The 17,265-nt window shown below is 42.9% G+C and overlaps 1 protein-coding gene across 1 annotated transcript in view; it reads right to left on the reverse strand.

The window, feature by feature from the left end:
* Window positions 1-8,433: 8,433 nt before the first annotated feature.
* Window positions 8,434-17,265, reverse strand: part of LOC140715758 (uncharacterized) — an 87,243-nt gene continuing 78,411 nt past the window's right edge. Inside the window, exons 14-18 of the mRNA XM_073028128.1 lie at window positions 15,132-15,159; window positions 13,644-13,693; window positions 11,418-11,458; window positions 10,204-10,303; window positions 8,434-9,615 (exon numbers count right to left, since the gene is read on the reverse strand). Coding sequence (XP_072884229.1) covers window positions 10,238-10,303; window positions 11,418-11,458; window positions 13,644-13,693; window positions 15,132-15,159 — 185 coding nt within the window. The 3' untranslated portion in view covers window positions 8,434-9,615; window positions 10,204-10,237. The remainder of the gene's footprint in view (window positions 9,616-10,203; window positions 10,304-11,417; window positions 11,459-13,643; window positions 13,694-15,131; window positions 15,160-17,265) is intronic.

Raw genomic sequence — 17,265 nt, forward strand, 5'->3', positions numbered from 1 at the left:
GGCAGTTAGCGCTGAGCACTCCTGCAGCCATTCCCATCAAAATTAAGTATACAATATTGGATACTATTGTGGGGGATGCCATGGAGAGCAGGCTACAGGGTCTGAGTATGGGGACTCGATATTCAGAGGAACAGAGAGGAGATATTGTGGGCATGAACGGGACACCCGGATGGTATGTTGCCTCCCAGGTACCAGGGTCATAGACGTGTTGAATCGCATCCACAGCATTTTAAAGAGAGGGAATGCAGTCTGACGTCTTGGTACATATTGCTACCAATGACACAGTAAGGAAAAGAAATGAAGTATTGAAAAGAGATCTTAGAGAACTAAGCAGAAAGCTGAGAAGCAGGATCTCCTTAATAACAATTTGTGGATTCCTACTTGTGCCACATGCTAGTGAGAGTAGAGCTAGGATTATTTGGCAGATACAAGTGTGGCTGTGAAGCTGGTGCTAGGGGCAGGGCTTCAGGCTCTTGGATCATTGGGATCTCTTCTAGGGGGCGGGGTGGTACTACCTGTACAAAAGGAATGGGTTTCACCTGAAACAGAGGGGGTTCAATATTTTCGAGGACAGGTTTGTTAGAGTTGTTCGGGAAGGTTTAAATGAATTTGGCACGGGACCGGAAACATAATGAAGGGACTAGGATAGGATGAATGGCGAGAAAGCAAGGATAGCGTGCAGTCAGACTGTCAGGCAGACAGATGATAGGACGACATTGCAGCCAGCAAAATGTGTATCAGTGCACGAGGGATTCAAAATCAAAAAGAGTTGCAAATACAACACTCTAAGTGTTAAATCTCCATGCTCAGGGTTTAAGAAATAAGATGGATGATCTTGTTGAACTATTACAGATTGTCAGGCATGCTGTTGTGGCAATCAGTGAAACATGGCTGAAGGATGGTTGTAGTTGGGAGCTGAATGTCCAACATTGCACATGGTATTGGAGAGATAGGAAGTTAGGCGGGGGAGGCGTTGGCATGGCTCTGCTGGAAAGAATGGCATCAAATCAGTGGAAAGATGCGTCAAAGGATCAGAAGGTATTGAATTATTGTGGGTTGAGTTAAGAAACTGCAAAGGTATATGGACCCTGATGGCAGTCATATACAAGCCTCCCAACAGCAGCTGGGAGGTGGACCACTAATTACGACAGGAAATAGAAAAGGCCTGTTAAAAGGGTAATGTTATGATAGAGGAGAAAAAAAAAAAATCCCTTATCTCCGAGTGGAGTCATCGGGACACCATCATGAGGGCGTTTCTTTAGCAGGCTTTCTTGGTCTTACGAGGTCAAGTTGCTAGTTCAATGCTCAACCCTACACGGATGGAAAGCTCCAAAGTCCGGCTCTGATGATACTACACCGTCAGCCAGCCATGTTATGATAGTCATGGGAGATTTTAACAAGCAGGTTGATTGGGGAAAATCAGGTTCGTAATGCATCTTAACAGAGTGAGCTTGTTGAATGCCTATGAGATGGCTTTTTAAGAGCAGTTTGCCATTGAGCCTAATAGGGGATCAGCTGGATTGGATGTTAAGTCGTGAACCGGAGGCAATTCGGGAGCTCGAGGTAAAAGAGCCTTTTTCAGCCAGTGATCACAATATGATTGAGTTCAACTTTGGATTTGATAGGTAAAAAGTAAGGTCTGACATAGCAGTATTTCAGTGGAGTAAAAGTAATTACAGTGGTATGGAGAAGGAGATGGCCAAAGTAAATTGGGAGGAGCTGCTGGCAGGTATGACAGCAATGAAGCATTGGCGTCAGTTTCTGTGAAAAATGAAGAAGATGCAGAATAGATGTATTCCAATAATGAAAGAAGTACTCAAATGGCAATATAGTACAAGCATGGCTGAAAAGGAAATTCAGAGCTAATGTAAAAAAAACACTAAAGAATGGTCATACAACAAAACAAAGAATAGTGGGAAGGCAGAGGATTGAAAAACGTTTAAAAACCTATAGAGAGCAACTAAAACAATCATTAGAAAGGAAAAGGTGAAATATGAATGGAAGTGAGCAAACAATATTGAATGGAGATTGAAAGTTGTTTCAAGAATGTAAAAAAAATAACAGATATGAGAGTGGATATAAGACCGAGTGGGTATAGCAGTTGAGACGGTCCACAGGCGGTTCACAGGGATGATTCCAGGAATGAAGGTTAATATATGAAGAAAGTTTGATGGCTCTGGGTCAGTACTTACTGAATTTAGAAGGATGAGGGGGGATCTCATTGAAACCTTTTTACTGTTGAAAGGCCTGGACAGAGTAAATGTGGAAAACATGTTTGCAGTGTTGGGGAATCTGGGATAAAAGGGCACAGCCCTCAGGATAGAGTGGTGTCTATTTAAAACAGAACTGTGGAGAAACTTCTTTGGCCAGAGGATGGTGAATTACCACAGGCAGCTGTGCAGGCCATGTCGTTGGGCGCATTTAAGACTCTTGCACTGTCTCTATGCATCCTCTAGAGGGAGGGGTTGTGTTGACTTGGACTTTACTCTCTGGAACATAGAAGACTGAGGTGTGAACTGATAGAAGTATTCAAGATCTTCTGGGGCATACACAGGGTAAAAGTGCATAGTCTAGTTTCCAGGGTAGGTGCGCAAATAGCAAGAGATTATTAGCTTCTGATCAGAGTTGAGAGATAGTAAAGAGACTTCTGAGGCAGCAGTTTCTTCATAAAAAGGCTTCTGTTTGTTTGGAATGAGCTGCCAGAAACAATGTTTGAGGCAGGCACAAGAGCAACATTTTAAAAACCGTCGAGATAAGTAGATAGAAAGTGGAGTTTAGACGCTGTGGGCCAAACTGTAACAAGTGGTATAGCTCTTTCCTCCGCACCATTCAGAAACTGAATGAGCACTTACAGGTGAGGCTTAGATCGTCCACCTGACTGTTTCTCTGGCTCTGGCCAATTTGAGAAGCGCGACTCGTCCATGAGCTGATGTGTTTCCACAAAGAACCAGAAATTCCTGAAGTCAGTCGTGGAGCAATTAATTTACATTCTGCATGTACAGAATCGGAGTAGTCATGCTGGGAATCCGTGTTCATACAGAGATTTGTAATCGATTTATTTTGTAGACTTTATTTATTGTTTTGGCCGATTTTTCAAATTTCAGTATTTTTGGTGATTGACAGTTATTTTCCACGCTTCTCTTATTGCCGCTGATCATTGGAGAACCGAACAGCTCGCTGATTGGGTTATTCCAGATAACCAATCTTAGTAAACGTCGCACCACCAATCGTAAGTATCCTTCCTCATTCCCACAGGAGCTAGATAAACGGCGAATCCGGAAGCTTTTCCCATTCTTTGTGAAGGGCTTTGCAAGAATGTGTGGACGAGGGAAAACCGGTGGTAAGGCTAACAGCAAGCCTGTCTTGTTCCTCCCGGACAGGACTGCAGTTCCCGGTGGGCAGTGTTCATAGGTTCCTGAGAAAGGGAAATTAAAGAGGAAATTCTCTTGGGCTCACCCCAGTATTTTCTGGAGCAAAGAAGAGCGGTGAAGTCAGCGAACGGACCGATTCACCAATGAATAGGTAAGAAAAAGAAATTCTCCAAACAAACTTCAGTCCCCACAATATGTAAATGTCGCCAAGATGATAATTGTATCCATTAATCAAAAATAAACATAGATGTGTGAACAGGATTTCACCGTTGAAGTCCCCACTCATTTACGGTAGAAACCGTGTGTGGATTCATCACATAGGAGAAGTTTAATGTTGCTCCACTTCCCAAATCCACTTGTAATCTGTTGGAATAAACTTCTGTTTCACAGAGTGCAACCAGGTTAGTCCACTATGTAGAACGCATCAGCTTCAAACGATTTATAATATAGAGGTGTATTCACAGCAGCCAAATAACCTCAGCAACTGCTAACACCTTCAGCTCAATCCATTCTATGTGTAAAGCTTTGTGTGTGAAAATCGCGGCAAACTGACGGAAGTGAGTGAGCAAAATGTCCTTGTTAGACCAGTGGGCGCGAACGGCGACAACGGGATTGTACGGAGCAATGAAAGGATAATCAGCATAAAAAATAAATAGATTTACCTCTAATGACAAGCTTGTATCGATCCAATATCGAATCATTAGTACAGCTCTTCAATGGAAACTGTGAGTGGCTCTTAAAAGAGCCTTTGGGTTTGTCTTGGCACTCTGCTTCTTCACTAGGAACTAGTTCACTTGGTCACCCCTTTGGTCCTTACCGACACAGCGTGCTTGGCCAGTTCCCCGGGCAACAGCAGGCTCACGGCTGTCTGGATCTCCCGGGAAGTGATGGTCGATCGCTTGTTATAATGGGACAGGCAGGAATTTCGCCAGTGATGCGCTCGAAAATATCGTTCACGAATGAGTCCATGATGCTCATTGCCTTGGAGGAAATGCCCCCATTACTCCCACTCTTGAGACGTTCTCCGATTATTTTTATGCAGAGGATGGTCGGTGCAAGAAAGGAAGTGCAGTAGCAATGCCTGGGGAGCATATCCACTGTTGCCTCTCTTTTACTCTTTATACATCTGAAAAAGATTTTGGTATCCTTTTTTATATTATAGGCTACCTTTGCTTCATATTTCATCTTTTCTCCCCTCATTGCGTTTTGGGTGCCATCTGTTAGTTTTTAAAAGTTTCACAAACCTCTACTTTCCCATATATTTTTGTTATGTTGTATGCTGTCCCGTTTGCTTTAATGTTGTCTTTGACTTCCATTGTCGGCCAAGGCAGTGTCATCCTCCCTTAGTATACTTGTTCTCCTTTGGACCCGCGCCTTCCGAATTGCTCCCTGAAAATCCAACCCTTGATGTTCTGCCGGTCATTCCTTTTAATGACCCCTTCCAATGAACTTTGGCCTGTTCCTTCCACAGGCCTCCGTAGATCCCTTATTCCATTGTAGCATAGATACATCTGATTTTAGCTTAATTCAATTGTACTGCAGGACGAATATTATGAACACATCTTCCCTTGCCTTAAGCTCCGAACCAAATCTATTACAGAAAATAAAATCCAAACCAGAATTGTCTTTTCCCAGGTTGGTTCAATCACAACCTACTCCAAAAACCATCTGACAAATTTCTTCTCTGGGATCAACACAAGCCTGATTTTTCACATTTTACCTGCATATCAGTAGTCTTTTAAGAGACCCCTGGATGGCTACATCGAGCTTAGAAAAATAGAGGGCTATGGGTAAAGACTAAATAGTTCTAAGGTAGGGGCATGTTCCGCACAGCTTTGTGGGCCAAAGGACCTGTATTGTCCTGTATGGTTTCTATGTTTCTATAACAATGTGCACATTTTGGACAGAGATGACAGGTGGTTTTAAAGAAAGGTTAAAGAAGCCATCTCTGTCAAACTGAAAAACCCGTCCTTGAACAGAGGGGATGGGGGTACGACACCACCTATCAGCTAATTGCAATGCAGTCCTAACATCTCTACCCGTGTCTCAACAACAGTTCACACCTCCATTAATAGAAAGATAAGACTAATGACCCCCTTATTACTACTATGACTCTAAAAGTCTCCCGTATGTTTGCAATACCTTTAAACACCTCACAGATTTTATAATCTGGAAAACTATGCACCATGGATAGAACTGACGAAGCCTCTCAGATGAGTGGCAAAATGTCTGCTAGACAACGCAGCAAGTTCAATTGTGTTGATTTACTACTGCTGAATATCACGGTAATAGCAATGTCTGGAATTCCTAAGTGCCCAGGGTGTATTTCAGGCCCAACCTTCTTTGTTGGATCATCGTGGTTCCTGGGCGGGTAAAACTCAGAAGTGATAATTATAGCAAAGACAGAGACAATAATTCACATGGAATAAATTGGATATAGTTTCAGAAGCTAGTCAATTTATTTATAGAAATTTAGAAACATAGAAAAACTACAGCACAATACAGGCCCTTTGGCCCACCAAGGTGTGCCAAACATGTCCTTACCTTAGAAATTACCCATGGTTACTCATAGCCCTCTATTTTTTCGAAGCTCCATCTACCTATCCAGGAGTCTCTTGAAAGACCCTATAGTACGCACCTCCACCAGCTGCCTTCATCAATGTGTTTAGCCACATCCTGAAAAAACCCAATCAGGCTCGTAAGGCACGACCTGACTTTTAGAAAGCCATGCTGACAATTCCTAATCATATTCTCCTTCTCCAAATGTTCATAAATCCTGCCACTCAGGATCTTCTCCATCAACTTACCAGCTACTGAATTAAGACTAACCGGTCAATAATTTCCTGGGCTATCTCTACTCCCTTTCTTGAATAAGGGAACAGCACCCCCAACCCTCCAAGCTTCCGGAACCTCTCCCGTCCCCAATGATGATACAGTGGCTCAGCAATTTCCTCCCTCGCTTCCCACAGTAGAGTGGGGTACATCCTGTACAGCTCCAGTTCATTATCCAACTTGATGCTTTCCAAAAGCTCCAGCACATCCCCTTCCTTAATATCTACGTGCTCAATCTTTTCAGTCCACTGTCAGTCATCCTTACGTGCCAAATTCCTCTTCCGTAGTGAATACTGAAGCAAAGTATAAAGTACCTTTGCTCTCTCCCACGGTTCCACACTCAATTTTCCACTGTCATGCTGGATTGGTCCTATTCTCTGACGTCTCCTCCTTTTGCTCTTCATATACATGTAGAATGACGTGGGGTTTTCCGGAATCCTGTTCATAAAGGCATTCTCATGGCCCCTTCTGGCTCTCCTAATTTCATTCTTAAACTCCTTCCTGCTGTCCTTATTATCTTCTAGATCTTTATAATTACCCAGTTAATTGAACCTTTCGTAAGCTGTTCTTTTTCTTCTAGACTAAACTTACAACAGCCTTTGTACATTATGGTTCAGGTACCCTACCATACTTCCACTGTCTCACTGGAATGTGGCTCTGCAGAACCCCACACAAATATCCCCTGAACATTTGCCACATTTCTTCCGTACGCTTCCCGGAGAACACCTGTTTCCCATTTAGCCTTCCTTCCGTTCTTTATCTATCAATTTTATGTATTTGTTTATCCATCTATTTATCTATTCATCCATCCATTATCCATTTATTTATTTATTTATCTATCTATCTATCTGTGTCTGTCTATCTGTCCATATGTCTATCTCTCTGTATAGATATTTATCCATGAATCTGCATATTGTTCATTAATGTATTGAAATACAGTGCGGAATAGGCACTTCCTACCCTTCCAGCCGCGCAGCCCAACCATGCCCCGTTTCAATCCGAACCGAATGACGAGACCACTTACAACGACCAATTAAGCTACCAACCCGTGTGACTGTGGGAGGAAACCAAAGTACCTTGAGGAAGCGGGGGAAATGCACATTTTTTTTTACAGGCAGGGCGGGATTTGAACCCGGGCCGCTGGTACTGTAAAGTGTTTTTGTAGGCGCTACAGTACCCTGGCGCCCCAATTGATACGCATGTTGATAAAGACAATGAGTCAAATGAACTTGATTAATTATATGCATTTCATAATCACTTGAAGCAAAAATCAAACAGAAAATCCTCCCGAAAGACATAACAATCAATAGATGTGTAAATGTCAGAATAACATTTCCATTAACTCTAAAATCAGGGTCACAGTCAATCAGCCCCTAAAACCAATTGGTTCCTGGACCAAAATGTAGACCCAAGGTTTAGCAACACTGTAACAACATTTATCACGTTTCTCTGGATGTTTTTGTTCCACTTGTGGTCGTTCTTAAACACATTGTGTATAATTTATGTTTATATTTTATTTTCTTGTGAATGATGCTTATATCTTGCCCTGGGCGTGTGATGCTCCTGCATGTAAGTTGATCATTGCACCTGCGCATATATGGACTTGTGCAGTTGAGTATAAACTGAACTTAGCCATTGACTCTTCCTCAACAGGTTGTAAACATCTGAGTATCATACAAGTAATCAGTTATGTTCAGTTGTCATCAATTTAATTATTATTGTATCTGAAAATCGTTACATGTGCACCTGGCTTTTATCTCGATTTTGACTTGGAACTGCTTTTGGAATAAGTTTCTACACAACTGTGGGTGTCGAATCGAAAAACATACAATGAAGTCCAGTCATTTGGATTTCGGGTCGACAGTAGTTGTACCCAGTGATATTGCATTAGCACGAACAGGTGGCGCTGAAGGAAATGAACAGCCATGATCCTGATCAGTGATTGGCCTGGCACCATGATGTAATTTGACTGCTTCCGTTACCATATTTCATTACAAAACACTTAGATCTGAATTCAAATTCTGGGACTGAACCACTGTGTTGGCTCTTAACGGAAGCGGCATACTTCACTGTATGTTTAAGTTTATAGTGCTATAAATAAATTACTGTGAACCTGAATCTTAATATGAAACTGAATCAGGCTCCATGGCCTGTTCCTGATGCAACGGACTTGGATCAGAGTCCAAATGAGGTGCACAGAAGGTATGAGAGATAGTAATGGTTCAATTTAATAACAGAGAACGTATTCAGTATACAACCTGAAATTCTTACTCTTTACAGGCATCTACAAAACTGCAAAAACCCAAATAATGAATGACAGAAAAGTTCCCCACCCACCCACGCTAAAGCAGCAGCAAAATATTCAGTATTTCTCGCCCTCCCCTAGCTTCGCTTGCTACAGCATAAAAAAATCAACCCTCCATCACCCGCCATGAAAGCAATAGTAAAGCTTCCAGAGACCATGATCTAAAGTCCATTAAAAGCTATTGTCCATTCTAACATTTCGACATCACAGACAGTCTCTGTGTGTCTCACTCTCTCACAAGTGTGGGTGACAGGGAGTCATTGCTTCTGCCAGATGAGAGTGGACACCAATAGCTCGCAGTTTTGATGTTACAATTTCAATGGTCGTTCATCCAGGCCCCCGACTCGAAGACCATCAGACTCTCACAGGAGAGAAAATGACACAGAGAGAGAGATCAATCTAATGGGCGTGTGTGAGAGAATGCGTGTGTGTGTGTGTGTGTGGGGGGGGGGGGGAAGGAGAAGAGCGAGAGAGGTAAAGACAGTGTATTTATGGACGTGTGCAAGAGAGAGAGGCAAGGAGTGCGGGCAGAGACAAAGTATATGGGTGTGTGTGTGAGAGAACGTGTGTGTGCATTTGTGCGGGGGCAGGAGGAGAGTGAGAGCGGCAGAGACGGTATTTATGGACGTGTGTGAGTGAGAGGCAGGGAGTGCGGGCAGAGACAAAGTATATGGGTGTGTGTGTCAGAGAACGAGTGTGTGCGTGGGAGGGGAGAGAGAGTGTGAGAGTGACTGACGGAGAGGCAGAAACAGTGTATATTTGGGTGTCCATGTGTGTGAGAGAGTATGTGCATATGGGGATGTATCTGTGTGTGTGAGAGAGAGAGCGCGAGAGAGATTTTTCGATTGCAGGGACCTCGGATGGCTACGCACACCACCCGCTGTCTCGGTGTTTCAATCTCCTGCGACGCTTCCATCGACGACATCGGCGAGGAATCTTGTCGTCCTCAGGGTCATATCGCAAAGATGCGCACAAAACATCGAAACATGGAGACATCGAAACATCAGGATCGCTCGGCCATTTCGGAAAGCAAGAACCCAACAGCCATGTAGAACCGTAGTTTGAGCTGCATCTGCAAATTATGGTCTCCAACAGGACCCCAGCCATCTTGAAAAGGAAAAAAAAGAGACACGAGTAGAGAAAAAATATAAACCGTGTCGGTCAGATCCGGAAAAACCTCTGGCGTCATCTTTAGTTCCTCCCACTCCTATTGCGGTGGAGATGGCAAAAGGTAATTCAAATATGGGATTATCTATGGCAGTCAAGAGAAAATCTGCAGATGCTGGAAGTCTGAGCAACAGACACACAATGCTGGAGGAACTGAGCAGGCCAGGCAACATCCTGATTTCCTCCAGTATTTTGTATGTTTATCTGGCAGTGTTAAATGGTGGGACAGAAATCCAGGAGTTCGAATAATTAACTTTTTCCCCCATTCTCTTTTATTTTCTATCAACCGAGAACACATACGTCACATCCCTTGAGAAAAAAAAAATGAATGAAACGATGAATCAGCCGGTGACCAGATCGCAAGGCACATAGGTTTGTCTTTGTGCTATGTTTTCAATGGATTGTCAGAACGTTAAGATGAATTTGCCTACTTCACACATTTCAAAATTGTTTGCAACTAGTAAATATTCGTGGGTAATATGGAGCAGTCTAAATTCCACTTGATCATTGTCTTGATCAGCACCTTACCTCTTGGTGAATATCGAGAAGCCTGTTGTCCCTTCTACAGCTTGATGTCTGCATAGACCGTGCTGTCATCGGCGTGGGTTTCAAAGCGTTCTTTCTTGCCCTGAATGTCGAAATTCGTTAGTGAATCATTTGGACGTATCTTTATCTGTTAACGGCTGAAAACCATTCTATGGACAGATCAGCGGTTACAAGTGGCATCAACAAATTGCTTATCGTGGCACAATGATAGCGCAGCGGTTAGTGTGACGTTTTTACAGTTCAAGGTATCCCCAGAGATCGAATTCAATTTCCTGCGCCGTCTTTTAGGAGTTTATACGTACACCCCGAGGACCTGGCGCATTTTTCCTAGAGGTTTCTTCCATCAGTCAAAAGGTGTATCGGTTAGTAGGTTAATTGGTCATTGTAATTGTCCTGTGATTGACCTCGGGTTAAATTAGTGTGTTGCTGGGCAGCGCGGCTTGTTATCCTGGAAGGGGCTGTTCCACGCTACATCGCAAAATAAATAAAATATTAAATAACAAAAAGTCTAAGCGCTGTCAATCACAGAGGTAGTCGGTTAACCCAGTGCAAGGTTGTCCTGGTAAGACCAAAGTGGGATCAGTTTCTTTCACGAGCATATGAATATGACCCCAATAAAATGATCAATCCTCAGCTGTTGGTCTCACAGCCTTAACGAAACAGATGCACTAATTCTTAGTCCGAAGAGCTTTGAAAAAGTTAATATTTGGAATAGGACAGAGATAACCCAAGTAACTATTGCAAAAGAGTGTTTCAGTCAGTGAAAGCATATAATTGTGCCGTTTACTGGAGATTATCCTGCGCGTTAGGATAACGTGTTCCAGATAGTAAGGATAGTCTGGTTGCAAATACAGAGACTTATCTGCACTTTAACCCCGGGTGGCCTGTTACCCTCCAAAAAAATCTTGCAGATCAATTCCTACTGATGACGCAATATTACAAGTCAGCGAATAAGCGTCGCTCACAATCGAGTCACGTATAGATTGTGAAATGACGCATGTGCCTCCACGTAATTCACTTCTCCATGTTAGTATGATGTTCCATCCAAATGTCTTCATTAAATAAAAACAAAATGCATGCATTTTCAAACATAATACTGGAAGAAACCTACTGGGCAGCCCGAAGATGAATAGACAACTCTCTCAAAGAAAGGACATAAATCATAAATTATAACAAAAGGAGGATTTTCAACTCACTTTTTGTTTCTTTGTTCGCGCTGTTAACTTAAGATCAGCATCTGTACAAAATTAAAATCATGGCATCAATGCTTAAAATACTACATTCAACATCTATTGAAATGTGGTTAGGTGCAGCCCTGTTGCAGTTTCCAGTTAAACTATAAACCTACACGCGTATTTTTTGCAGGAGGAAAGAAATGGGATCACCCTAAAGAAAGGACGTGCAAACTAGATGCAGATAGCGCCGGAGGTCAGGACTGAACTGTGAACAAAAGTTGAGGCATCTGCGTTCCCGACATCATGAACGGCTATCTGGTCTATTTGGGAACCTCTGCGAGCTGTTTGGCGGAGGTTACATACACATTTGCCTTAAGGCATATGAGCAGAACAAGGCTATTTTGCCACTCTCAGTGCGATTCGTTTATGGTTGATTTATTTTTCCTCCCCATCCCTTTCTTCCTCCACTCTGTAACCTTTGACGTTCATCCTAATGAGCAACCTTCCAAGCTTCGCGTTAGCTGTAGCCAATCACTTCATCTGTGCAGCTGTCCTTGGCAAAGAATTGCACGGAATCACCGTCCCATGCATAACAAAATCCCGTCTCATCTCAGTTTTATGCACTTCCCTGCACTGCATTCTCTCTGTTACATCTTTGCCCATTCTCCTAATCTGTCAAAATCCTCCTGAAGACTCCTTATTTCCACACACTGCCTGCCCTTCCACCACTCTTAGTATGACCTCTACCCCTTGTCCTATTTGGCAAAGGTGAGCCAAAGCATAAAGTGCTGACTCCAGCCAACATAGGTCTTTGGGTCATTGAGGCACACAAGCCTCCAAATCCTACAACAAGGTTGTAGTGCTCTTGGAGGAGTCAACCAGAAAGCCACCCCCATTCTAACACTTTGCCTCCGGCCAGTCAGCCAACATTTAAGTATTTATTTTATTCAGCATTGCAATGCGCAGTAGTACCCTTTGATCATGCTATCCTTTCCTATATTGCCATGGACCTTACGTTCAGACCTTGTCAACGGCCTTCAGAACATTCACCGATTCTCATTTCCTTGAGAATTCCTCAAAGAATTCCTGCAGGCTGGTCACGCAAGATTTCCCCTGAAAGAAACTATGTTGAGTTCGGCCTACATAATAATTAATGTGCTTCCAAGGGAGTAAGGAAATGACTAACGATATCAGCCCACTTGGGTGGATTTTGCACCTACTTATTCCAGACAACACAGGCAAGAGTTTCTTTTTCAGCATTTCTACCTCGTCAAACCTTCTGAGGACAACACTTCAGTGTAGCAGTTAGCATGCGACTTTGGAGCCCCAACGACCAGGGTGCATTTCCCACCGCTGTCTGTAAGGAGTTTATACGTTCTGTCCATAACCATGTGGTTTTCCTTCCACAATACAAAGAAATACGGTTGAGGAGGTTTAATTGCTGACGTGAGTGTAATGGGACGGTGTAGGCTTATTGTGGCAGAAGAGGCTGTAATGGTGCTGACTGTCTAAATAAATAAAATAAAAATAAAAAAAGAAGTCATCTCAGAGTAGAGTAAAGAGTAGAGACTCAGATGATGTTGGATCAAAGTCTACCTATCCCAGAAACCGCTCTGATGAGGAATCACTACAATCTCTCTCAGGAGTAAATATATAGGTTGATTCAAGGAACAACATCTGCATGTTATATTTTCAGAAAGGACACATATAAATCTAGTTAAGAATGAACGGGCCTCGCTTAATCAGAGGAGCAGTTTTTGTGGGACAACTCTTAAAGAACAAAAGCTAATTGAGAGAATTGTCAGTATCCCTTTGCCGCAATTCTGCAAAAAGCAGAGGGGTCATAAATACTCAGCAGCCCAGTCAGTAAGCACAGAAATGACAAGAAGGTCAACATTTCAGGTCAGATTCATTTCCCCAGGTGCTGACGGACCTCCTGAGCTAATCCAGCATTTTCCATATACTTTCTTCCACATTAAATGCGATCGGCTTCTTTCGTTCCCTCAAGTTGCTAATTGAGCGCCAGGCATAAAATTTGTGGCGTATGCTGCGCTTTTTGCTGAGAGGGCAAAATGCCAATTCCAGGTACTGGATCCTTAACACAGTTCATTGCGTACTCACAAGATGTCAAGCACGTTGTAATGTCACTTGTATTCTGATAACACCACCCGCTCGCTGTACTTAATAAAACAACAAACAAAATAAAATTAAAATCTCATGAAAATCTAGCTGTCACGCAATACTTACATACGACATTGACATTGCTATTGGGACTGTCATTAGGTGGAGGAACGGCCCTGAAAGGAACATACATTTACAAGTCAACTTACTTTAATTGGGCAATACTGCAAAGATACTGATGGTGGCTGGAAAGAAATTGCAGGAGATCTATCTGGTTGATATGTGACTGCGCGATTAGTGATCTGTCCCTAACGGGGACAGATGTGATTAAACGAGAATAAAGTGCAATTGTGAATGCTAGCGGGAGAACGAAAGCGTGGTGCACTTTACAAACGGCGGAAGACTTAAGTGTGTCAATGCTGGGCGCGCCCAAGGGTCCCCTGTGATTATGATGCAATGCAAAGAATTAGAATACAGATATTATCCGGACAAACATGACGGATGGGAGGAGCAAAAGTATGGCAGTCCCTGTCACCAGACAGATCTCATAATGTATGAAGCACCAGTTAGTGATATACTGTTTACATTGTTAACTTGTGTAGTAAATGCATCTTATTATTTGCTAATTTATTTGCGGTAATATGCAATTTATGTGTGTTGTGGGCGAGTTAAAGTATACGTACTCTACTGCGCGCCTTGATCTGGAAGAACATTGTCTCTTTTGGCGGTATATATGTACATGGTTAAAATGACAATAAACTTGATGTTCAACTTGACTTGAACTTGGGATGACTCAGGGAATATTCTCAATATTAGCATGTAACGCTCGGGCAATTCTGACTTAGGTCAATCGATGTAAGACCTTTACTGCTTTCAAAAACTACAATCGGATAACGGCAAGAGGTGTACCATACGAGATCGAGGCGGGAAGAGGACATGGAAAGATTGTGGCTTGAAAAGTGGAGCGAGAGAGAGGTGAGTGGAAGAGGTCAAAATGGTATTAAGAGGAAAGCGAATAAAATTGCGTTAAGAGCAAAATAAATGATAAACAAATGGAGAAAGCACACTAAGATCCCACAAAGGAGTGAAAAATCAAAAACTGGGAATGTAAGTTATGAGGAAAGTCAGCAAGAACTAATTATGAACCATATCAGATCGATTAAGATAATGTAGTGAGTGCGTATGCGGACTATCAATTGCCCGGTCAATCGATTGGGCCTCCTACATGCGGGAAGCATTTTCTTTTGCAGAAGTGTGCATGTCTTTCGTTTCAGTGGGCGCGGTTCCTGGATCTCATACCGTGTGGTGTCCATCGTGTACCATCATTAGCATACACAATATAAGCGCTGAACCATACTGCTCCGTTGCTGTTCTTACTCTGCGGAAACACTACAAGAGGAGTCAATGTGATCTATTTGGAGAGACTCTTTCGGGAGCTGCCACTGGGGTCAATGATCTAAAGCGAATTCAGTTGCGCCATGACACCACTCTACAATTGTCACCCCTGAATACTGGGTCAAAGCATTTTGAGGTGACGCTCTGAATTCTAAAACTTTACCCAAATTTGAATATGAATGTCATATACATTTAGTTCTGCCAAAATCATGTTCTCACCTGAATTCTTCGCGGCCTCTGGACTTCCCTGTAAATGATAGGGAGATTTAAAAGAAGTTTATAAGAAGCATCAAAGAGCCATACAGAGAACAGCAGGCTTGTGTGAAGATTAGCAATTCCTACTTCTTCCCACAGAATAAAATCCTGACTAAATCCACAAATGTTTCAAAAATACAAACGTGGCCCCTAATGTGAGAATGAGATTGAAATTAAATCGACTAACAGAAAATAAAAAGAAAATAGATAAACATCACTTAGATGCTGGGACTTTGCCGTTAGATTTCAAGTAGAAAACTCATCGTCAGAACTGGATTATTGTGGTGATCATTAACACGATTTTGTGCTGTGTCGTATTGCAAGTGCGATCACGGTCTATCCATGGTCATAGTTGTCGGAACATTTATCCATCTCAGTGGTTTGCCATTGCCTTCTTCTGGACAGTGCCTTCACAAGATGGGTGACCCTAGCCATAATCAATATCCTTCTGAGATTGTTTGCCTGGCGTCAGTGCTCGCATAACCAGGACTTGTGATCTGTACCTGCTGCTCTTACGACTATCCACCACCACTCCCATGGCTTCAGATGAACTGATTCGGGGGGGGGGGAGGGGAGGGGTTGGGGGTCTAGGCAGGTGGAGCACCTTGCCCAAAGGTAACCTGTAGGCTAGCGAAAGGAAGGAGTCACCCCATCAACAACCTGTCAGAAATACTGGGGCATAATCGGACTCAGGACTTGATGAACTGGGCTTTGAAGATCTGCATGATGACCAGGGCGCACTGTTACCTTTCAATGTTATAATGTTCATACTTTTCTTACAGTTGTTTACACAAGGGAGTTAGGGTGGGGAGAGAGGAAGAGAGGGAGAGGGAGTGGGAGAAAGAGAGAGGCAGACAGAGAGGAGAAGACAGAGTATATTGTGTTTGTCAGAGATGGAGTCAGAGACAGTCAAACAGACAGAGACAAGAAGATAGAGAGAGTATATAGAGAGAGATTGATTACAGTCTTATGTCGATCAAGTACGTAATGAAGATGGAATATATTAAATAGTGAACTGCCAATGCCATAGATACTCAAAAACGAAAACGGGGCCAAGGTATGCATCTACCGGACAAGGTTGTGACAAGTGTGAAACCCTGAGACAATCGACTAAGGTGCCTACCACATTCGGAAGATACTTAGAGCCATCTTATGAAAAGATAATGTCGGTAGTATTAAACCTGATTCTGACTCTGAAATTTGCCCTTAAACTGAACGAGTGGTCCATTTAATTGTTATCCCTACATTAAATCTCCTGTAAATTCAGCTTTTTGTATTTCGCATGGTAATCTATAATCTTTTGTCATTTATGGCCCACGTTTAGGCGATGAGAGGCAGGCCAGTGCAAGAGGGCCTCAACACCAGCTTCATAGCAAAGAAAGCCCAGTGGCGTCTCTACTTTCTGCAAAGGCTGAGGAAAATCCATCTGCCACCCCCTATCCTCATCATATTCTACAGGAGTTGTATTGAGGGCATCCTGAGCAGCTGCTTCACTGCCTGCTTCGGAAATGGCACCATCTGGGATTGCAAGACCCTGCAGTGGAGAGTGAGGTCAGCTGAGAAGATCATCGGGGTCTCTCCTCACGCCATTACGGACATTTATGCTACACGCTGCATCCGTAAAGTAAACAGAATTATGAAGGACCCCACACACCGCTCCTACAAACTCTTCTCCCACCAGTCATCTGGAAAAGGCACCGGAGCATTCGGGCTCTGATGACCAGACTATGTAACAGTTTCTTCCCCCAAGCTCTCAGAGTCCTCAATGCCCAGAGCCAGAACTGACATGAACTTACTGCCCTCTTCTGTGCCTGTTGTCTTATTTATTATTTATTGTAATGCCTGCTCTGTTTTGTGCACTTCATGCAGTCCTGGGTAGGTCTGTGGTTTAGTGTAGTTTTTTCTGTGTTTTTTTAAAAAAGTAGTTCAGTGTAGTTTTTATACTTATTCATGTAGCACCATGGTCCTGAAAAACACTGTCTCATTTTTACTGTGTACTGTACCAGCAGTTATGGGCGAAATGACAATAAAAAGTGACTTGACTTGAAGTGAGAAAACTATCTTCTTCCTGCTTTCTGTACAATTGGTTCTTATTCGT

The sequence above is a fragment of the Hemitrygon akajei genome, chromosome 24 (genome assembly GCF_048418815.1).
Source record: "Hemitrygon akajei chromosome 24, sHemAka1.3, whole genome shotgun sequence".
Lineage (NCBI taxonomy): Eukaryota > Metazoa > Chordata > Chondrichthyes > Myliobatiformes > Dasyatidae > Hemitrygon > Hemitrygon akajei.